The sequence below is a fragment of the Pseudorca crassidens genome, chromosome 5, assembly GCF_039906515.1.
Source record: "Pseudorca crassidens isolate mPseCra1 chromosome 5, mPseCra1.hap1, whole genome shotgun sequence".
Taxonomy (NCBI): Eukaryota; Metazoa; Chordata; class Mammalia; order Artiodactyla; family Delphinidae; genus Pseudorca; species Pseudorca crassidens.
In genome coordinates, this window is record NC_090300.1 from 24,755,941 (window position 1) to 24,779,275 (window position 23,335).

A 23,335-nucleotide genomic window follows, 5' to 3' on the forward strand; every position below is an offset into this window, starting at 1 on the left:
TCTCTATCTTGTCCTTCTTCAGACCTGCTCTTAGCTGAGCGATTAGCGACTTCGGGCGTCTCCGAGAACAGGAGGCGGGGATGGGGCTGGTAAACACAGCTAAGGCACTTCCAGAATGTCCCGATTCAGCAACTTTCTTTTCTTTCTTTCCCCCTGTCCCCGCCTTGAAGGGCAGCAAAGGAGGCTTTTGTTATTTGCTCCGTTTGAAGTTCGCTTCCCTCTTGCTTCGTCCCCCTCCTGTTTATAATTTAAGATCTCGGGAGCACACAGGCACACACCACTTTCTCTTTACCAGAAATGTGATTTCTGAGGATAACCGGTTGCCTTGATTTTCTCACTGTTATCAAATCAATCAGACTTCCTGCTCCCTCCTCCCCCCAAAAAATAAGCACAGGTGGATGAGAGCTCCAACTTTCCAGGTTCAGGGTTTTTTGTTTTTGTGTGGGGATTTTTTTTTTTAGCAAATTGAAAACAGTGTTGCTGATTTTTATTTTTTTTCCTTTCCTGTGTTATTCTTTTCTTTTCTCCCTTTTCCCTAGTATCCCGTGTCTGCCCCCACTAACCCCTCTCTCTGCACTCCTGTTCCCAACCCTGGCCCCTTTCATTCAGGTAAAACTGTAAATTTCCCAACACGCCATTGTTCTTCAGGACTGCCCAAAGCTCCCTAGAAATCCCCGAATACTTTTTTTGGTATTTAAATCTGCGATAGATAGGACCAATGTAAATTTTGTGACATTCAAACCTTTTCTAGTTCACAAATCAGTCACCCTTGTCACAGTTATTGAAATTCCGTAACTCACCACACCAGGACGGTGGAAAAAGCGGGCGCGGTCTTTGTTGCCGACCAGGCTTTTGATCGCCAGAGAAAATTTACTTACCTTCAGATGAGTGAGCAGAAAAAGAAATAACACTCCCTTTGATTTAGTTAGGAAAATGCAGACATTTGGATTCAGTGCAAACATACAACACTCGCTTGTTTTCGCGATGCGGCCCTCGATTAACCTGTCTTTGCCCAGCGCAAAGTCTATTCAACAACTGCGCGTAGTTGCTTTTTGTCCCGTCCACAAAGAGCCATTGACTATATATTAAAATGATTGTTGAAAGGTAGAGGAGTATGGCACTTAAAAGCAGGGAAAAAAATCCCTGTGACTCAATCAATTAAGGCGAGCAACATTTATGCATTTCAAAAAATGCATGAGGATGCGGGGGGTTGGGGGATGAAGGTTGCATTTCTCCGCAGCTCTGTTTAAAACCCAGCAGCCCAGGCCGAGGGTTTAGCTGAAGCGTCTGCATATTCATTAGGTCTAATTATTTTCTAGTAAGGAAAACACAAAAAGCCAAGAGTCGGAATCCTTCAATTTGCCCTTTGTTTCTAACTTCATTTGGCTTCTTTGCAGCTGAATCACAGCCCTAAACTCTTTTCTCAGACAAAGAGAACTCAACTCATCCTTTCACAGGCGGCCCCGTTAGGAAACTCACCAGTGCCTGGGCGAGAGGAAAATGAAAATGAACATTTTTTGCCCAGTCGCCTGTTCGGGCTGCACAGGCTGGAAGAAGGCAGGGTCAGCGTCGGCCTGTCCTCCTTTCTGGTTTTCTGGTCTTTTCATCGACTAGATTCTCGCTTGGGGCTGACGAGCTGAGCTGCCCTTTCCCTGGGCTCTCCCTGCTCAAAACTGGACTTCTGTTAGCTGGGATGGTTTCCTGGTGTCTGAAGGAAACTGGCTGAGCATTTGCGCTTGTTGTGCTGGGAAATAGAAATTTGAGAATGAAAAAAAATATCAAATGTTCGGTCCCCAGCAACAAGTCTGAGTGCAGCAGCCCCCGAATTCCCTGCCAGCTTTGAGTGGAACAAGGATGGGGGAACGAAGGCAAAGGGATGGGGCTTGAGGGGTGGTTTAAAAAAAAAACTGTTATATACTTTGTTTTTTAAAAAGATATATCGGAGCCACTCAGAGTCTTTCCTGCTGCCTACAAGGGAAATTTGGATCCTGCCTCCACTGCAGTTGTAAAAATCTTATCTGCAAGGAGAAGCTTTCTCTAGAGGCTGTACTGCTTTCACCAGGGAGAACAAATCTTGAACCCACCTCTCCTGCCTTTCAAAAAAAAAAAAAACAAGGGAGGGGACCTGAGGGGAGAAGGGTAGACGCCGTTGGGAGGGGGAGAGGGAAAATAATTCTTCAAAAAAGAAAAGTCAGTCCTCTCCTCTCCTGTTCGTGGAATATCCAAGGGGAACGTTGACAAGAGGGTATTTTTAGGAAACGCGTCCAAATATACAGAGTAAGAGTGAATGTGAGAAAAAAAAGTTGTGGGTTGTAGAAGTTATCAAGTGGGATTTGCGGCGCTCTCTGCAGGAAACGCAAGCGGCTCCAGTTCAAAGCCACATGCACCAACGTGACATATAAGCCATTAAAATATCATCCTGACGGCTCATTTCTGCTTCATCATACATTCCCTAACTGCTTCCCGAAAGCTGGAAAAGGAGAAATGAAAGATGCCCACCTCGCTGGAACCACAAAAGAGAGGCTTGGAGGGTTTTGTGGTCCCCCTCAGGCACCTCAAAGTGATGTGCAGAAATGAGGCGATCCCGGCAACAGGTGGAGTGGGGTAAGTGCGTGAGTCCGGGGGGCAGACAGACCGGACCTGTACCCCCAGCAGCGGGGTAGGAGGTACCCAAACCCCACTGGGATAAGAGGCCCAGCTAGATTTTTCCCCCATCCCCCTCCCTCCGTAGCCCCCCAACCGTGGGTACAGGCCCCACCCCGCTGACACTGAGGGGAGGAGGGGGCCCTTCCGCCGAGAGGCTACGCTGGAGATGAGTCCATCCCTTCTTCTGGGGGGCGGTGCAAGGGGGACGAATGGGGCTCCCACTGGCACGCGGACCAAGGGCAGCTTGTTGCCTGCCCGCCTTCCCTCCCCTCTTTGTAAATCGCCTGGGTGCCCCACCGTTGGCCCAAGAAGGGGAGTCGTGGCCCAGAGCTTCCCTCGCCCCGAGTGCTGGGCCCGCGCAGGAGGGGGCCCCTGCAGACTGCTTCTCCGTCCTGCCCCCGCAAGGATGGCAGGGGAAGACTCGGCTTCCCCTCTCCAGGGTCAAAGGAGCCAAGTTACCCCGGCTGGCAGCAAGATGATGGAGCTTCTCCACCGCTACCTGACTGGGGATGCCGGCTGGGTCAGCTGCGGGGCCCGCATCCTCGCCTTCTTGCAGTCTGGTCCTGCCTCAGGACGCTGACCGCTGGGACCCGCTCTCTGCGCGCGGCGGGCTGTGGGTTTGGGATTTGACTTTCTTTCTCCCGGATGCGAACGAGGGCTACGACTAGCTCTCAAAGGAGAAGGCCGCAGCTACCTGGGATTCTGGCCACTACCCTAGACACATGGAGGCCCTGGAAATTAGGGACAAGTGGGGCGGGAACAGAGTCAGGCTGTGAAACAAAGCTAGAACTGCCCCAAAGGGAAAGTTTGGGGTTGATGAATGGTCCATGGGGACATCTGGGAGCCAGCAAGGTCTTTGGAATGGGGAAGGGGCGTTGGAGGGGCTGGAACTTGGCCTGCACCGTCTGCAGGAAACTCCCTTTGGATCGCAAGGTCATATTTCTACCCCTTTTCCGACAGCATTGGCCTCAGAGCGACCTGCGAAGAGGCACCATGTTCCCTTCCTCTGTCTGGCCGCCGGCGGTTTGTAGGGGGGTGTTCAAAGGGATGGTTAAATGTCCAGGCTGGTCTTTCAAGCAACCCACTAACGCAGATTCTATTCTGGGCACACGGAGGTCGCCCAGTCTTCAGGCCCCAGCTGGAGGAACCTCAGCTTTTCCCTCTAGGGAACAGAAGAATGAGAAAAGGCCGTCGCACAACCCAGCCTCACAGCCCAAATTCCTGGTATTTGAGGGCCTGATGAAGGGGAGCCAGGGAGGTTCCGGGTGCAGCTGGCGACAGCAGGCCACGGGAAGAGGCCGGAGCCGTTTTGCCTTTAGCCAGGGAGCTCCCAGACAGCCTGCAGGGCCCCTGCTCCGCACCCGCCCCGCCGGCCGAGCTGTGGCCGAGAGGCGGACATGCCTTTGCCGGCGCTCCTGCGGCTTAATCTGTGTGGAGCAGTGGGGAAGTCTCGGGGACTGAAGTCGCTGGCTTGCGAAGCAGGCTGAAGATGACCTCTGACCTTGGGCAGGCCTGCGCCTGTTAGGGCGACCCCACAATGTGCAGGCTTGGTGTTCCCCCAAAAGAAAAATGATGTCTTTTGCCTGTACCCACTGGCCCACTTTCATAGCTCTCCCCCAGCACGATCAATTACTGAAGCTCATTGGCACCCTTTTCTTGTCTCAAGGGAAAGAAGGCAGATTCCAATAAGTCCCCAGGTTGTGCTCCTGACCGGTGATTCAGTGCCCAGGGCTGGTGTGAGGAGACAAGTCAGGAACAATCTTTCGGGGAAAACCAAGCTGAACATTTTCAGGGCTTTTATATCCCTGGGTTGGCAAGGATCTCAGGTCCAGGGGCCCAGGGGCTGCTCCTAGATTCTCTCACCCCTCCTTCAGCGAGATGACTGGCTTGCTAAGTGGGGTCAGAGTTTGAACCAAAGGAGAAGATATTTACCCAGGTTCCATGCACAGGCCGGTGATGGAGCTGCTACAGGAGCAGCTTAAGGTTGGTCCCAGTTGCCTGAAGTCCAGCCTCTGAGACATTCGTTTGCATGCCTGTGGGTTTATAATACACAAAAGACTGTCAGGACCTGGGGATAGAAGGGACCCAGGCCTCTTAAAGGGAGGGCTCGAGCAGCATTGTAGGTGTGGACAGAGTTCTTTAGGGAAACTCACACCCATTTCCCTCTGAAGCAAAAAAGTAAATTCTATTAGTTCCAACCAACCAGGACTTTTCCTGTGCCAGACATCCTGCCATGAGTAAATTTTAGAGCAAGGACACCCAGCACGCTGCCCTTCTGTAGGAATGCAAACTTGGGCTTTCTTTCTTTCCTGATTTGTGTGGGAAGGAGCTTCTTACCTTTGGGGACAGATGCCTTTTGGTTAGAAAGAATCGAAAATAAATAAAACCCTCTGAGAAAAGGTGAGTCTAAACCCCTACTCCCACCCCTCAGGCTTGGACCCAGAAAAGAAGGGGGAGTGAAAGGTGAAAATACCTAAGCTAGTTCAAGCCCGGGTTGGCGGTTGAGGGAGAGAGAAAGAGATCTTTGAGCATAGAGAACTGGAAAGTCTTTGAGATAGCAGAGGCCCACTTGGATTTGGCCTGTGGTTCAACAAGTTAAACAACCGCTTGTTCTGTGGGCTGGAGTGTCAAGACAGGCAGACGTCCTCATTGACAGAGAGCTTGCTGTGTTTGTCCAGCCTGAGACCTTTTCAATGACTGTTTGTCTTTCTAGGCCAGATTGAGGTTTGGGGCTGGGTGAATCGCCTCTGTTTGGCTGTTCCACTGCCTTCAGCCTTGCCTGGCAGATGCAGAAGTCCCCAAGATGAGTTTAAGGTTTTAAGGTGACCAAAGGCTGGATAGCTCTATCCAAAAAGTGAATTTGATAAGGAATGCAAATATTTTGGGGGTGGGGGTGGGTTATTTCTAAGCTGCTTAACTAAAAAATGTGGACAGCCAGGACCAATTGATAGAAATAATCTCCCCCCACCCCAAACCGGTGAATTTTATATTCACTTTCAAAAACCAACGGCGATGGCTTCCAGATGGGTGAGGGGGTGGAAGCCACGCGAGGGTTAGGGATTCCACACCACCTTGGGCACAACAGAAGCTACACGCCTGCAAAGAAATTCCTCTCCTATCAGTTCCAACACTTACAACTCAATTTTTAACCTGCTAACCTCCCAGAGGACACCCAGCCCCCCTTCTCACTAAACTCAATTAATTAATGAACTTAAAGAAAATGATGGGGGCTTCTCAGATAAAAAAAGTTTAAATTCTGGAGTGAGAGACGTTTGAACACTGACTGACTGAAAGTGTGCTTAACTCTACCTGTAAGGGAGATCCACAAATAAGTTACGGATAAAAATCTAGTTGGGAAATGATGATTTTTAATATTTTTTTTATCAACCAGGATATATTATTTTGCAGTAAATATGGGTAGTTCCCAGCAGAAGTCTCTTCTTTCACTTCCAAATTTGAAAATAGTCAAAGAAAACACTGAAAAGATCTTCAGACCAACACTTTCTTTCACTCTTACATTCAGGCCACACAGTCTTGCCATACGAGCATGTAGGAAATCGTTTAACTAGTGACTGTCTCTCTTTTCTTCCCAAACAGGCTCAAAGTCAGAAAATGAGATACAAGACTTCTCTGGTGATGAGGAAACGAATGCGGCTTTACCGAAACGCCCTGAAAGAGTCAAGTAAGTTAATATCCTCTTTTGAATATTGGTTTGCTGAAGTTATTTTTTAAGTAGGAAGTTATTTTTGTATGTTTTTTTTTTTTTTTTTGGTCTTTTGGTTATGTTGGTTGTGAGTTTGGGGGTGTTTCTTGAATTCCAATGAAACTTAGAACAACACCTTGGTGTTTGATACATTTGCACACAAATCAGTGACACAACGTCCCACCAGCAGCCAGCTAATCCCCCTCAATGTCTACTCATCTGGACATTCTAGAATTAATATTTGACGACTCTCTCATTGAAACAACCACCCCTGACCTTCTGCAGTTCCACTGTCACATTATTCTATGACATATTCATCTTGAATTCATTTCCGGACGATTTGATTGGAATGAGGTTTGACATGTATTGGCTTACATGAAAGGAGCAGACTTTGATCTTGGTGATGGGGTTTACATGATATGCATCATCTTTACCAGGGACACCAGCCTTCCGCAATGTGGCAGCCACGATGTTCCCACAATGTGGTGTCTGAACAGGGAGTGACTGACAGCCGCTCTGTCAGGAATACCTTCATTGTGAAGAATTTAATTTAATATTCCATTTAGAATAAGCATATGATTTAGGGTTGGGTGTTTCCCCTTTCAGGCATCTAGTTTCCCTCATTTCAACTACACCACCAGCTGATGGTTGCCTCCAAGGTATTCCCTTGTTGGTAGGAAATGCAACCTTCTTAATAAAAGTTAAATGGACAACTTAGGAAATGACTCTCTTCTATTATTTTGGGATGATTTGATGGCAAATTCTCTAGAGAGATGTGGTTATTATGTAAATTCCGTTGTTTTAATTCCTCAGTGCTGGTCTGGAAGATTCTCTAACAATGTTTCCTAATCAGTTGTCAAATGATGGTTTGCTGGGAAATTAAATTTTATCCGAGCATTTTATCCGAGCATATTTTCTTTCATACGTACTTCCATTAATGATGATTAAAGCCCAAACTTCCATAGACGAGGGGAGGAATATCTTCCTTTATCTTCAAAATCCTGACAGACCCCTTCTCCTCTGTACGATGTGGGCATGGACCTACGGAAGGCTCCTGGGGCTTAAGTTGTTATTTTTCTCTCCCGCAAGACTAGAGACAACCTCTCACTGTAGGAATCTTGAATTCTGTCTGTGAATAGCCTACGAAGGGATTTGCCCCCTTGTTTTGGATGGTACCCTGGCCAGAAACAGGGAAGAAAGGATTGAACAAGTGACTGCAGACCTAGATGCACAATATTCAGGCAACAAGATTTGCGCTTGGTCAGGCTTTGTGCAGTGGCCCTCAGCTTCTGGGATCCTGGCTTGGGCATAAGCTGCAACAAGATAATCATCATTTAGCATTGTTGAAAAGATCAAAATGCAAAAAATATCCCAGCTATTGATCTGAAATCTCCCGCATTGTTTCCTTTCCGAGGAAGGGAAGTCAGACATTCCCCCACTTAAGCCAGTGATATGAGGAGCTATAACAGATGGTAGGGCCACCAAATATATTTCTATACAGCAGGACTAGGAAATCACTTTAGTTTATGATATTGTAAACAAAGGTGCTTAGGGCATGATTTCGAGGTCTGGAGGGATGTTTGGAGTCTGGTGGTGGAACTTGCTCCAAATAGGCCCCCATGAAAACCCCCAGTGGTTCTTGAAACTCTGCTGAAGATCTCTGAGCTGCAAATGTATCTTTTTTTTTTCTTCTGCAAATCAAGCAGAAATGTGGACTCAACAATGCTATAACCCCCAGCATGGTTAGGAATAGAATGCTTCAGCCAAACATTTGGTATTAGGGGTAAGTGTGGTGAGATAACTTTTGAAAGAAAAATTCTGAGCACCATTGAGGGACACCACTACTTAGCCTACCCAATGAATAGTCAATGAAACCTGGAATCCTTGCTACCTGGGCACTGGAAGACTCAAAGGAACGGCCCTGAAAGCTAAAATATGCCTCACTGACATCGGTGCCCCATCTGTCATCTGTGATTAGCTGGGTACTGCTTTGGGGCTTATTTCAGAGATACGCCTTGAAGACCCTTATGTAATCACCCAGAGTTCCCTGTTTATAAATATTAGTGAGTAAAATGGTATCTCTGTCCCTGAGGACATGTCCCTCTGGGAGAACGCTTGGTCCCGTTGCTGTGTTCAGCCGACCAAGGTGTGAACCACATGGCTCCAAGGCACTTGCAAAGATTAGGTAACCTTAGTGACCTTAGGTCAACTGACCCCTGACTATTCAAGAAGCATCTACCCGGGATGGGTCCAGATGTTTTCAGTGCTTCAAAAGAAGTCTGCATCTGGGAAGGAGCTCCATGGGGCCAGGTTACTGTCGGTGAATTTGGCTGAATCAGATGTATCTGCCCTTTCACTGTTGGCACAAAAAGCCATACACGTGTTCAAAGCTTTTCAAGGGTAAAATTATCAAGAGAGACGGTAGTGCAGTAACAGTCTATTGTATATAACTTCTGCTTCTTATCCCTGGAGTCTGTGGAGTCAGTGCTTAGAATTCGGGGCGGGGGGGTCCCACAAATTTGGATGGGAAAAAACGCATCTTTATTTTCGCCACCTTCTAATGGAATGTTATAGCTTCTTCTATTATGCGTGTGGGCAAAAGGCACAGGATTATTAAAGTTCACTAGCTTCACCAGGTTTCCAAAAGGGTTCACAACCTAAAACAACTTGAATACTCCTGTTCTGTACTGTTATTCAAAGCTTTTGATGCGGGTGTGGTCACGGTGTATATATTAAGGGGTTCGTTTTTGTGCAAATCAGAGTTTTCATGGAAGCCAAATTAGATGGTTAGTTTGACAAACGTCCTGAACAGTAGGTTGTAGATTGCCAGCTTTCGGATGGGAAAGAAAATATTTTCACTGTTGGACTACTGCATCAGTGCCCCCGCACTTAGGCCTCAATGCTGCTGGAGGAGCTGACTAAGTTCTGTGTTGATGAATGGTTAGGAGAAAGTGCTGGGCAAGGGGTCCCAAAGAGGAATATGCTGGTTTTTTTTTTTTGTTTTGGTCTTTGTTGTTTTCAGAACCCTTCATGGGTTTGCCCAGACAACTGTATCATTCAAAAGACACCTGCGTGGTGAGAAGCCTTGAAACCAGCGCTCTGAGGAAGGGAAAACAGGGCAGGAAAACAGAGGAGGCACCTGTGGGCAAAAGGGATAAACCGCAGAAAGCGAGAGTGTGGGAGAGGGTGAAAGCCAAGAAAGGAGACAAATCCTCCAAGTCTAGTCTCAACACTGCTGTGTGGAAGCCCTTGGTTTCCAGAGCAGAAGGGCTTCAGCTGTCAAATGCTCTCCTTCAACCTTTTTTTTTTTTTTTTTAATGCTAACTCAGCATCTATTGGTAGCTTGCTTAAGCTCTTCCGGCCGGAGGAGCAAAAAGACCTGGACTTGTCAAAGCCGAGGAAAATTGTTGTGGAAGTTAATCCCTCGCTAAATTGCGGCACTGAGCCAGGAACAATGCATTAAATGAAGAAAGGCTCAAAGAATCTGCCAACCATTATAAATAAGTTAATTATTTTTAAAAATTTAAAAGAAACCGTTATTTACTGACCAGGAAATGTTTAAGAATAGTTCTTGGTGCTGGAGGTGGCTGGGGCAGCTCAATCAACTTCATCAGAGTTCCTCGTAATCTGTCCAAACTTCTCACCTCTGCTAGGGGAGTGGGGTCTTTTACTCAATCCTTCAAACTTCTCTTAAAAACCCAAGTCTTTCATTGCTTTGAGGGCACTTTCTATGGCTGCCGGGGAGCCCCGAGAGAACTTAGGTTGGCATTTTCGGCTACTGAGTGCAACGCAGGCTTGAGGGCCAGCAGCACTTTAAATCGCCGGGCGATGCAGCCGGCCCTAGCCGGTCGGCACAAACAAAGGACACTCCCCCCTGTTTATGCCACACTCGGCTGGTCCAGAACTGAAGGTTTCTTCCACCGGCCGATCCCCACCCCAAGACAGAGGAACCCGCAGCCCGGGAGGGCATCCCGCGAGAGGAGGCCGTGGCCCGAGGTCGCGCTCACAGCCTGGGCCGGGAAACGTGGCCTCGGCTCTAGGCAAGCGAGTAGAGACAGAGACTCCGGCCGCGGGCAACAAGTGGCCAGAGGGAGCTCAAAGTGGAAACGATTCTTAAGTTCCCTTTTCCAAAGGCTCCGCCCGGCGGCAGAGTACAGAGCTCAGGACCGCAATTTGATAGTGGGAGAGAGACCTGGGGACAGGACCCGCTCCGCCTCGCTGCGCTCCCCTCGCCTTTATTTCTTTGGCCCGTCGCCCGCTGGTCGGTGTGATTTACGGCGGGAAGGATTCTTAGGCCCTCTTGGGAGGGCGGCGTGGGTTCGAAGCTAGCCTCTCCCAGGTTATCACCGTCTCCGGCCCAGTCCTGGGGCTCGGCTCAGGGCCAGATTCTTGGGTCCGCCAGTCTCTGGGCGCTCCAGGCGCCCGGGAGGAGGGGCCGGCAAGGCTAAGTGGGAAGAATGGAGTGGGGAAAAGACAGAGGGGGAGGGGAGAAGAAAGGATCCAAGTAGGAAGGCGAAGTGTGCTCAGGGGTTTCGTGGAACTGAGAGCGAGAGCTAGAGAAAGAACGAGAGCGAGAAAGCTGAGCGACGCGAGAAAATTTGGAAAAGCGAGAAAACAAAATTAGGCGCAAGGGCTGTTAGCCTAGGATCGCCCCCGCTCCCGGCCTCCTAGTCTGCAGCCGCCTTTCCCCCCTGGATCCCGGCCCTCGCCTCCTCCCGACTCCCGGGACAAGCTGCCGAAGCAGGCCGCAGTCCCCGCGCTCCGGGTGCTGTCCATCGGCCCCAGCAGGGCTGGGGGGTCCGGTCTGCCTGGAAGGACTTTACGTGCAGCGCAACACCCCCTCCCCAAAGCCGTGGGGAATGGAGGCATAACCCAGCCCCGCTCACTTCCAAGAGCGGCGAGGCAGAGCAGATCTGCCCAGCTTTCGGGGAGAGAAGGGGGAGGGGGCTCACGAGTAGAGAAAAGAATCCGCGCCCGGGTCAGAGCGCATGAGCAGTAGAAGAGCGAGCTGGGGGCTGGGGAGGGGAACGGGAGTAGTTGTGACTGTGTGTGTGTGTGTGTGTGTGTGTGTGTGTGAGAGAGAGAGAGAGAGAGAGTGTGTGTGTGTCCCCGTGCAGAGGGCCCTGTCATCGCTGACGTCGGACCGGGACGCGGGCCAATGGGCGACTTAGGCGATTGTTCCTCTCGGCGGGCCCGGGCCACGGCCCCGAATCTCTATTCACTATCTCACGCGCCCCGCTGCTGCCTCTGTAGTGTACAGGATTTCAAGTAGGCATTAAAGACTGATAGAGAGGGAGAAAAAAAAGTCACAACCCAAAACTTGAGGTGGGGGGGAACTTTGCAGAAGTTGTCTATGGCTGTTCTTTCCCCACCCCGCCGTCAGGTGACGGTGGCGTGAGCGGCCCGACCTAAGGAGCTCCGGGGAGTCCCGGCCGGGATGCAGCAGGCCTCCCTCTCCCAGCCGAGCTGGGCGCTGAAATTCGTATATATGGCCGGGGCTCTTGGGCACCACCACCACCTACAACATCACCACTTCCCCCACCTCCACTCCCCCGCAGGGCGCCGCGGCCCCGAGGGCCTTGGGGAGTTGGCCGCCAAAGCGCGCTCGGAGCGCCAGTCGGACCCCTTTGGAGCAGAGCCCAGGGGCACCCAGCAACCCACAGCCTCAGCATTGCGCACCCCACTACCCCTTCCACCCACCCCGCCGCCACCATCACTCTCCTGCTCATGAAGCGACAGGGGGCTCTACCGAACAGCCGCCCAGCCGGACCGCGGTGGAGGCGCTTGGCCTCACGTTGTCCGCCCGGATCGCAGCCGCCGCAGTCTGGCTTTCGGTGCCGGCGTTGACCGCCGAGGCCGTGGTGTGGCTGGGCTGGGCCTGCCCCCTGGGGCCGGGTAGGACGCTCAGCCCTCGCCACCCGTTCTCACTCGCGCTATTTGTCTCAACAACAGGTAGCAGCTCCGGACACCATGGCCCCCAGCTCGCTGCCGCCTCCAGCCCCTCGGTGTTACCGGGCTTTCACGAGCAGCCTCCCCAGGCCTCCCCTAGCTGCACTTTGAACGGACTCCTGCGTCTGGGGCTCCCCGGAGACATGTACGCACGGCCCGAACCCTTCCCGCCGGGACCTGTGGCCCGCAGCGACGCCCTGGCAGCTGCCGCAGCCCTGCACAACTACGGGGGCATGAACCTGACCATGAACCTCGCCGCACCCCACGGTCCCGGCGCCTTCTTCCGCTACATGCGCCAGCCCATCAAACAGGAGCTCATCTGCAAGTGGCTGGCGGCCGACGGCCCCGCACCCCCGCGCCTCTGCTCCAAAACTTTCAGCACCATGCACGAGCTGGTCACGCACGTCACCGTGGAGCACGTCGGAGGCCCTGAGCAGAGTAACCACATCTGCTTCTGGGAGGAGTGTCCGCGCCAGGGCAAGCCCTTTAAAGCCAAATACAAACTTGTAAATCACATCCGCGTGCACACGGGCGAGAAGCCCTTCCCTTGTCCTTTCCCGGGGTGTGGCAAAGTCTTTGCTAGATCAGAAAATCTCAAAATACACAAAAGAACTCACACAGGTCAGTATTCGCCACTGTCTGTCTCGTTCGGACCCTCTGGGGAGGCAGGGGGCCTCTTCTGGGCCCTCGGAGCTGGATTTCCTCAAGTTCCACCTGGGCGGGGAGGGGGGATATTTTGGTGTTTCCATGATCCAAGTTCATAAAATATTAATTATGCCCGTCAATTAGAATCACAGAAGTTTCCTGAGGCTGTGTGTGGGAAGGATAGTATGAGGTTTCTGCTCTGGGGGTTGGGAAGGGGATGCTCGGGTTTCTGTGTGTGCAAATGTGTGGTCCCTGCTTACGGAGTTTGATTTTAAGGTATTTTAAAGGGCACTGTTCCTCAAAGTTGTAAAGACATAGGAACAATTTAATTTTTCCCTGTCCCTTTGGAATTGTGTGAGGCACACTCTTCCAATAGTCAGCCTGACAACCTGACTGCCACCTGAATGGAGAGCGCACCAGGCCCTTAGTGACTTCTCTAGGATTTGAGGGTCTCGTGGGCTAATTTTGCCCCGGTTTTGGAGCCTTGGTGACCCACACTCGGGACGTTTCACAAACCCTCCCTTTTGCTTTAGCAGAGACCCAAGGAGACTCATTCACCTTAAATGTCATTTACTGCGCTGTTAAGTGAAATGGGGACATGTGTCAACCACATCTGTTACTTCTAGTTAACAGAAAGAAAAGGCGCCCTCTCAAAAGCCTGCAAAGTTGAACTCCTCTGGCCAGAAACATCTCTAATTGATGCAATTGCAAGGAGAAAGTTTTCACACTTCCCAGAACAGCCTGTGAAGTTACATTAATTAGTTTAGCAGCCCGATGTTTGTATTCTTCTTAGCTAGGGTTTTCTTGCCCTGGCTTCCTCAAAGTTTAAGAAGTCAACGTCTCCCCTCCTCCATTTTGGGTGCGGGAGAAGGGGACCGATGGGGGAGACAGAGGGGATGAAATAAGTTCCAGCTTGGTGCCCCACTTCTACTCCCTGGCACTCTGCCTTACGCACGTCTATTCTTGGTGAAAACATCCTCAATTATTAGAGTCAAAGAACTCACCCAGGTTGGCACTACCCGGGAAAGAAGCTTGCTAAATCCCACCTTCTCCCCCCGAACCCTTCAGTCTTGGGGAAGGTCCCTGGCTAGGACATTGGCACACTCGGAGGCCAGATTAAAGTCCACTTTTAAGTCTCCTACTTTATTTCGGAAATGTATAGTTTTTCTGAGCTGTTTCCAGGATTCCTCCCCCCACAACCTCTCGCAAGCATTTGTCCCCCCACTCCTCCCTCCCTCCGATTTTTATCCAGGGGAAGAAGGAGAGAAGTGAGACCCAGATCTCCGACTCAGGCTCCCTATTCATTGAGCTGGCGGCCCGCACCACGAAGGTAGACTAGAAGTCCTGAGCCAGAGTAGGAACTCATTTTTAATGACAGGGGGGTTTTAAACAAACTTTTACTGCTCTTTGCCGGCCTACTGTTTGAAGTCCGTGAAGCAGAAAATGGTTAAATTCTCAGTGCAATCGACCTACAGCAGAGAATCAAGTTCAGTGCGCCCGAGCTGGCTCAGGTTTGCGTCTATTCAGAACAGAATTCTAAGTGCATCCTTTCCCTTTCCACTGGCAGTCCTGATTCATTATCACCGGAGTTTAAAAAAAAAAAATCTACAGAGCCTCTCCTGCTTGGGCGTTTCCCTCAAACCCTCCTCCTAAGTAATGAAAAGAGGAGAAAACAACAACAACAAAATGTTTCTCAAATGGCAATAGACCTCACTACAAATTATTCATGAAGACGGTTCTCGATTCAACAGGAAAATAATTGCCTTTTCAAATATTAATGGCGTTTCATTTCCTCGAGTCGCGGAAGCGGCGAATAGGCTGCTTTCTCAGGAGTTGAGATTTTCCGGGATCTGAATCCCAGGCCTGGCATCGGGGGCAGCGGCTCCGATCCCACTCCGAAAGCTTTCGCTTTGCGGCGGTCACAGAAATCCCGGAACAATGGTGCCGCCGCGAGGGAGACGCGGGCCTGCCGCCTTTCCCGGGACCCCTGTGTTGCGGGCTCACCCCCCTCTCCCAGGCAGTCGGTAGAGGGAGGTAGGGCTGGGATCCGAGGCAGAGGAGAGACCGCGCCGGGGCGGAATGCTCGCACAGCCCTGCCCAGCCACAAGTGCGAGAAAATGGCGCGAGTCGAACCGCCCCGCCACTGCCAACTTTGTCGGGCGGGCCTGGCGCCGGGCCGGGTCAGGGGCCTCTCGCGCTGCTGAGGCTCTAGAAGGAGACTCCGGGCCTTTTAGGACTCAGCCTCAGGCCCAGGCTACTCAGGGCGGGCTGCGGGGTCCCGGCCCAACCCTGCTTCTCCACATCCATCCACCCACCCACCTAGGGCTCAGCGCCCAGATCTGGTGGGAGGGAGAGGGCGGGAGGCTGCGTGTTGGGTGGGGCGGGGGGTGCGCAGAGTTAGGCGAGGAGTCCGGGGCTCCTCCCGCTGCTGGGGAGAGGCCGGGAGGGCGCGGGGGCGCGGCCTCACCTGGCCTCCCAGGGGCCTTGGAACTTCCAGGCTGCCCGTATCACCTTCAGTGCCCTGCTTTTTTCGCCTCAGTACCTCGTCTGGAACGAAATCATTGTTTCTGTTTTACATGAATGTCCAACAAGGCGGTCACAAGATGGGATATGTGTGTGTGTGTGCGGGGGAATAGTTGGGGGTGGCAATCAACCTCAAATTCTATTTCTCCTCTGTTGTCTTAGCAGATCTTGATTTCTTTTGCAGGTCCTGAATTACATGATTCTTGTAAGTGATTTTAGAAAGAAAAGAAGGAAGGGAGGAAGAAAAGTTTTAGTTTGCAGATGCTAACAGGGATCAGAGGGGAGAAAACGAGGGGCACATAGGGACATAGGGTTTATTGTGCATCTTTCTAAATAAAACTGTACCGGTGTGCCGAGAAACGGCAGATGCCAGCACTGTCCAGTGTTCCACTGTACTAACAATACTCCTGCAGCGGGAGGACGCAGCGGCCGCGCAGTGCAGGAGCCCTGGGCTCTAAACCGCTGCCGTGCGGAGGCGAGGGTTGTGCGCAAACCTCTGGTTCTGCCTAAGCCTCAAGAGGACTCGGGAGTAGGGCCTTTGTTTATTCAAACCTGCCCCAAAGCACCCATCTTTCCTGGAAGCGGCGGGAGAAGCAACCCCAAAGGCAACATTCCACCAGCCGGGCATCTCTCCCTCCTTAGCCAGACGCTTGGTAGTCTCTCCCTCAACCCAGGGCGCCCGGTAGCATCCATTTGTTGCAGCACCCGGACATTTCTTTCTCTCCTTTCTTTAGCATCTGCAGCTCCAGAGGAACCTGGGCTTCCGGGTTCTTGGGGTCCTTTCCTCCCCCACACGCTAGCAAATCCAGCCGGCGGTGAGCTCCCGGCTTGGGACTCTGTCCTCGGCCAATATTGCCACCCTAGCGCGCGCTCGCGCCTTCCCGCGGCTCTACAGGGCATCACACCACTGATCAGAGCCCCTCCCGGGCCTACCCCGGCTGCCCGCTTGCCCTCCGGTCCGCGGAGCCAGGCCTCGCCTGATCGCAGCAGCTGCGCTCATCCTGAAGCCACCGCGACCACGGGTGCGATCGCGGGAATGGCCCCGGATCCCGCTTGGCCCGGGCAGAACCTGCCTTGCCCGTTTCTCGGCTCAGGCTGGGGAGACCGGACCGTGGGCCATGGGTGGTCTAGGGAGGCCACTCGGTCTCTCACAGTCAGTTCGGACTGGGAGAGCCGGCTCTCCGCGGCGGAGTCTCCGGGAAGCCGCTGGAGCAGCGTAATAAAATATTATTGCCGGCGCGAGTATCTGGAGGGATCCCGGACGGTTTAGGCAAGATTTGAAGAATGCTACTAAATGTTTGCCCTCAGGGGGTAGAGGGGAAGGGGGAGGGGGCTCTAGTCCCCGTAAAAATCGCGTCTGAAGTGAATTGCCCAGAGTACCTTTCCCTGCAGCACGAATGCACACCATGCACATGCCGTGTGCATCGGCTGCGCATCCTGATATTATTCCATCGCTTTGGCGTTTGCACAAAACCTACTTTAAGAAACAATTTGGGCCAGGATGTGTTTGGGGTGGACCGCTGGGCGGGGAGTGGGGAGCAAAGGCATTTGGCTGGAACAGCAATTTTGAGCAGATGCGAGCTCCTCAGTCAACTCTATTCTCCGGGCAAAGGTGCTTCTGGCTCCAGGTGGAGAAAATCTGGAGGAAAACAACCGGAGTGGATCAGGATTTTCCAGGAAGGAAACTCGACTAAGATGGAGTCTTTGTTTCTCCTGCTCCGTCCCCTCCCCCCAGGTCCCGGCGGGAGAAGGGGAGGGGGGGAGGCGTGCAGGAGGGAGCTCAGGGGGCGCGCTCTGAGCGGGGAAAGGGGGTGCCGGGCTTGCGGCGCCGGGGAAAGAGGTTTCTGCATTTTTTGGTGGCTCTCTTCCCAAAAATGGCAGAGAAATTGGGGTAGGGTAGTGAGGCCGAGCCGGGGCCACAGCCCACGCGCACTAATGTCTCTGCGTTGCCTCCACCAGGGGAGAAGCCCTTCAGGTGCGAGTTCGAGGGCTGCGAGCGGCGCTTCGCCAACAGCAGCGACCGCAAGAAGCACTCGCACGTGCACACGAGTGACAAGCCCTACACGTGCAAAGTGCGCGGCTGCGACAAGTGCTACACGCACCCCAGCTCGCTGCGTAAGCACATGAAGGTGCACGGGCGCTCGCCGCCACCGCCCAGCTCTGGCTACGACTCGGCCACACCGTCTGCCCTCGTGTCGCCCTCGTCGGACTTCGGCCGCGAGCCCCCGGTGGCCTCCTCGGCGGCGGTGGCGGCGCGTAGCGCCGACCTGAGCGAATGGTACGTGTGTCAGGGCGCGGGCCCCGCCCCCGCTGCCCCCGCAGCGCCCCCAAGCCCCGCGCGGCCACCTGGCCCCGCCACCGCCGCCGCCGCCTTCGGTACCAGGCTTGCTGTTGCGGTTGCTGCTTCCGCGTACCCTGACTGCCAGGTCTAGGCCGGGTTATTGAGGCTTGAAGAGAGAGTGAGGAAGGAAGCAGGGAAGGCAGGAAGGGAGGAAGGTCACCACTAATAGTTGTTAGAGCTCAATGAATATGCTGCTATAATGTCCATTGTCTTAAAATATCAATATGGATTCTACAGTCACATCCAGCACCCCCCCCCCCCAGACGCCCTCATGACTGGGTAGCTTGAAACCAGGGTTGGGATAAAGAAAATAGAGAAAGAGACAGGCAGAAGGTAAACAAGAAAACATATTAGGAGAGTTTCTGTGCAATCTTGGCCACTGCAGTCGGCAAAAGTAACACCGCAAAGTCCTTGTGTGGTTCACAGAATGGGAAATGTTTTCCTCGAGGCCTGGGCCTCCCGGATAGCCACAACTACTCCGTTCCCAGCTCCCAGTCGGAGCCTCCTCGGAAGTTCCTGTGGCGGGAAGGTGGCAGAGGGAATTCCTGAGCCGTTGTCTTCCGTCCTCTTTCCTTCCTCTTTTGCCTCCCTACACTTCCCCTCCCCCAGCTATTTAAATCCCAGATGCAAAATTTTCCAACCGCTTCAATAAAGGAGATGCTAGGGAAGAGGGGGGGAGGTTCAGCATCTTCCCTAGGGATTTTATGCCCCTCCCCCAGAGACTGGCCCAAGCACACAGAGACATCTGTCTGCCTGTCTGTCTGCTCTGTATGCATTATATACTGGGGGTAAGAGGGGAGTCCAAACAACAGGAATTACAGACAAAAGAGCGGTAAAGGGGCTTTAAGATTCAATGCTCTGAGGCCTCCTGAGAACAATCACCCTCTCCTCACACCCCACAATTGTTGAGGAGCTGCCTGTGGAATCTTTTGGGTGCTTGGCATTGGGGGTGCAGAATGGGCCAATGACGTCACTGAGGCCAGACCTCCACAGCAAAGGGATCCAGCTTAGGCTACAGTGTCTGGATGAATCACGTCAATTCTGTGATGGTCTTTGTCAAAAATCGCACCATGTTGGTCTTAGTTTTAAATTTTAAAAAGGCGGGGGGGGGGGGGAGAGGGGAACAAGAGATGAACTGCAATAATAAATGTTTTAAAGGCAAACACCCAATGGGTCTAGATTGAATGTGTATGTGATATGCTGGGTACCAAATCCCCTGAAAAGGAACCAGATGTTGGGGGCAGGGAAGAGAAAAAATCTGTGCAGTTGTTGCCAAGGGGGGAAAAAAATCAGGGCCTGGTTCCCAGTCTGTCACCCTCTGCAGGGAGGATGGTGCTGCTTCAAATTCTTGCTAAGATTTGGGGTGCGGGGGGGGGGAACGTGAATAAAACGGAGGGGAAAAAAGTTTTGGTAGACCCATCCCACTCCCCTAAGAATTTGGAGATAAGTAGGGGTGTGGTACTCCTACCTAGGGGGAGCCCCCAAAGAGCTCAATTTAAAAAGCTGAGCCCAGCAAACAAACCCTGATTCTGCCACTCTGCTGGATTTTCTTCTGTTCTTTCCTCTTCAGACACCATTCGAAGATTCTCACTCCTGCCCCGTGGCCGCACACTTCCATCAGATAAATAACGTCCTAACTGGAGAGGGACTGTTTTCATTACTCCTAATAAAAACCAGAATCTTCCAAATACATCCTTAGTGAATCCGTCCTTGTGGAAGGGTGTCTGCAATCCCCTTCCCGCCTCGCCGCCACTACAATAGGGCCCAGAGGTCTCCTAGCCAAGGGCCCACGGTCGGCAGCAAACAACTCTTTCCCATCGGGAAACACCCGCCCCACCGCCAAGGTGCAGAGGGCATCTGGAGAACTTGCTTCTGAAGATGTTAAAAAATTTCCCCCTCTCCAAACAGGACTCCTTTCTTTCTCTTCTATTTCTAGGCCCCATTTTACCCCCCACCCCCATCCAAAATAATGAAATAAAATAAAAATGCATAGTCGGTCACTAATCGCCTTTAATTTTTCATTTGCTTGTTACAGATGTCCACCGCGTTGCTCGCAAGGTAATCTCGCCCTGCGCAGCTGAGCGCCCGCATCTTGCGCCTGCGACATCAAAGGGCCCGCGCACAAAGCAATGTTTCTTCGCCACGGTGCATCTTCATGGTAAGTTAGGATTTCTATGGCAATGGGCAAGTCGCACTGAAATCCTGAAAGGCCGAGCCTGGAGCCCGTCCAGGCTTTTCATTAAGGACATAATATTTACGTCTAACAGGCCTTTTTTCTTGTGTATACAAGTATATATTTTTGTTTGACGCGGACTAAATCATTTTCATTTAATTTCCGGTAAACAAAACCCACGCGAATGGGCACTTGTTCCCGATCATAATAAAAATGGATAATAATGTGAGGGAAGAAAAGGGCCGCTTGAATCGCCGCTCAGCTCCCTTTGTTTCTGCTTTCTGCGGTGATCAGAGGGCGCATTTGGGTTTGATGGCGAGTTTCTAAAGGCGAGGAAATGGTTTGTAAGAGGGGAAAGAAAAGGAGAAAGGTCTAATCAAGCTCGGGTTGTTCAAAGAGTCGGGTTTTGGGGTTGAAAGTGTGAGTTTGACGGTGCATCAGCATGCCGCGTTAGGCTCGCCATGGAAATGCGCGCGGGGAGCGGCCGCTTCAAAGGCGGCACACTTCACTGCAGACACTCTATTAAGATACATTTGCGCTGACCTTTGCTTTCACGCCATTTAATACTGTCACTGTGCTCTCCAGTATATACTTCCTCCTTAGGACCTGCCTCGCCAGCGTTTAGGGGTTCACCTGGCACTCCAATGGGGGCGGGGAAGGGGCGCTTTGGCAGCAGGGAAGCTTTCAGGAAAGGGAGGAGACAGACTCGTGCATCTTGACTGCGCCCCAAAGAGGCTCCAGGGTCAGAAGTAAATAACTTTAGGACGAGCTCGGAAGCTTAACAAATGAGCATCCCCGGCTCGGTTTTGTGCCAAGTGCCTCTCAGCATCTTGAGCGTGTTGGAGGCCTGAATTTCAATGGGACTTGGGGGAAGGAAAGGAGCCACCCTGGATGAGTCTGGGGAGTTCAGACTGTGCCTTTGGGACATTTTCACTCTGGCCCCCAGTCCAGCCCATTCTGCCCCTCTATCCCGGAAGTTTCTCACAGACCCCCAAACTCGTTTCTCCGCAGGGTGGGGTGTATGGTACCCCTCAGGCCTGCTCTGGCCCTGGGCACAGACTCCAGAGCCCAAGGCCAAGGGGATAGGGAAGATGGCAGGAAAGTTAGAAGTCCATGTTCCCTTAATTGTCTTGTTGTTTATTTTATCCAAGTACCCCAGTGAATAGGGGAAAAATAAACACGGTGGAAAAAAAATCAAACAGTGGAGTCTTCTTTAGTGCCAGTCCTTGTGGTTGAATAAAAAGGATGGTCCGCTTTCTATTGAGCTGAGAAATCTTTGAAGTGGGAGTTATTATCTGAGACATTCCTGCTTGTCGTCCTAACAACGCTGATGAAACGTAAAAGGTTCTTTGTCAGCGATTTGTTCTCCTCTCTGTCAAACTCCCTCTGCCCCGTTAGTTTCAAACCGTTTCTAAAGAGATAAAATCTAACTTTTTTAAAAAAAAATACATGCACATTACACTAACTGATAACTTAGGGCCAAGTCCTGCTAAGGGAAAAACAAAAGCAATGCAGAGACATCAGGTCCAGAGCCTGTGGAGGTGTGCAGATGTTGAGGGGCCCTTTGCCCAGGCTCTGGGACAGGAGGGAAAGAATGCAGAGACAGCGCAGGCAGAGGGTATACACCCTAAGCCTACACTGTATGTCTGCTTCTCTCTTCTCTGGTCTGCACTCAATTAGCCCAAGTCAGGTCACCTAGAGACCCCTCAAGTTCCCAATATTCTTGCTCCAAATCCTTGGAACCAAGGCTGCAGCTAAGCAATTGTTACTATTTCCTGCTCCTTCGAAGACAATCTCTGCTAAAAATAGACCCATTGTGTGTTTCTTCCCACTAGCAGCAATCAGCAAGCTCTTTCTGCCATTAATAGAAAGGAGAGTGGCTTGAGGGAGAGAGACATTTTTATAATTTCCTGTTTTCTTCAGAATCTTGGCATTTGGAGTTCAGAAGGTCCACGACCCCAAAGTGCATGCAAACGCCCCCCTCCCATCCACATGTGCAGTTCTAAATTTCATATTGTGCCCAAGAAAGAAACTTTCACCCGTCCAGCTTTCCCCGAACCTTCTGATGTAGTTTTAAAGGTGGTTTAAATAAACAAGGATGTTCCAGCCTCCCCACCCCGTGTGTGCTGACTAAATGATTTGTAAAGAAGTTTCCCCAAGCTGTAACCCATGCTGTTATTATAGTTGCTACAAAATGTTGTCTCTTATACTGATTTTTATTCGTTTACTTGAGGTCCCCATATGTTTGTTTATATTGCTAATTTATGGGACAATGTAATGATTGCAATGAATGTGAATTATACGGACGGGCAAATGTCTTGTAATCATAATTCACACACCCAAGAAAGCCTGACTGAAATCTTATACTATTTGGTACCCTCTCTAGCCACACTGTTTGTGATTTATCACCTGTCCCCTTAGCATCCTTAAATTATGAACTAACTTGAAAGAAAAAAAAAGTTGTTATGTATTTTACTGAAAGTGATTGTTGAATGAAAACATAGTTGAAAGCTGTGGTTTAATCTTGCTGTAAATATGTAAAAATGAATTAAAATCTGTGATTCCTTTTCCCTTCAAAGGCTTTTGTGTACATGGAGCTCCGTTTTGCTATTTTCTTTGGAAATAAACGATGTGATGTTCCCCTTCCCCTTTCGAATCCGAGTGTCCTGTTACTGCTTCATCATCTTGGGAGAGATTTGGGGCCCTTCCACAGCATCCCGTCTTCTTCCCTGCCTTCCCTCGGGGCTTCGCAGAGACAACTCTAAAGCCTAGTTGTTCGGGGCAACAAAAACACAGGGACCCACCTAAGCAGCCTTCGTAGGGAAGACTTCCCTCGATCCCAATTTCACCCCAATGACACTGGCACTCATTAACCGGTTTCCATTGCGGAAGAGAAGAATGTAAAGCCATGCTCGCAGTGTCTTCCGAGAAAGGCTGCCTTCCGCGGCACCGCGCCCCCTCTCGCAAACCACCTCTGACTTCCCAGAGAAATGTCTGGTAGCTGGCGGGAATAAAACAAAGAAAAAGAAAGGGCGGGTTGGCTCCAAGCCTTCCCTAAGCCCTAATGGGGTACCTTGGGCACAGTTGCCCGCAGGAGTCTTCCCAACTGGACGCTCCTCTCTCTGGGAGTTGCGGATGCTCAGACCTCTCGACTCCCTACTCCCTTCAGAGAGCTGCGAAGAGCCAAGTCCTAAGACTGTGTGGCTCCAGCCCACAGGACTCTTCTCTGAGCCCCGATTGGGAGACTGGGCTCGTCAGTGAGTTTTAGCATCTGATGCAGAAGCTCTCTTATCCAGCCCGGCCACTGGAGAAATTATTTCAGACGTATCAGAAGCACCTGAACCACCAGAGCCCT

The 23,335-nt window shown here is 51.4% G+C and overlaps 1 protein-coding gene across 7 annotated transcripts; it reads left to right on the top strand.

The window, feature by feature from the left end:
* Positions 1–1,697: 1,697 nt before the first annotated feature.
* ZIC4 (Zic family member 4) lies at positions 1,698–22,626 on the top strand. 7 transcript variants are annotated; one of them, XM_067737562.1, is made up of 5 exons: positions 1,698–2,604; positions 6,244–6,328; positions 12,302–12,919; positions 17,426–17,744; positions 19,843–22,626. In XM_067737562.1, coding segments are annotated over exons 2-5 (1,008 nt in total). In that variant the 5' UTR covers positions 1,698–2,604; positions 6,244–6,258; the 3' UTR covers positions 19,844–22,626. The 7 variants fall into 7 exon arrangements, with proteins under 7 accessions (XP_067593663.1, XP_067593658.1, XP_067593659.1 ...); XM_067737557.1 differs by lacking the exon at positions 1,698–2,604 and adding an exon at positions 2,721–3,870; XM_067737558.1 differs by lacking the exon at positions 1,698–2,604 and adding an exon at positions 2,787–3,579.
* Positions 22,627–23,335: the final 709 nt, after the last annotated feature.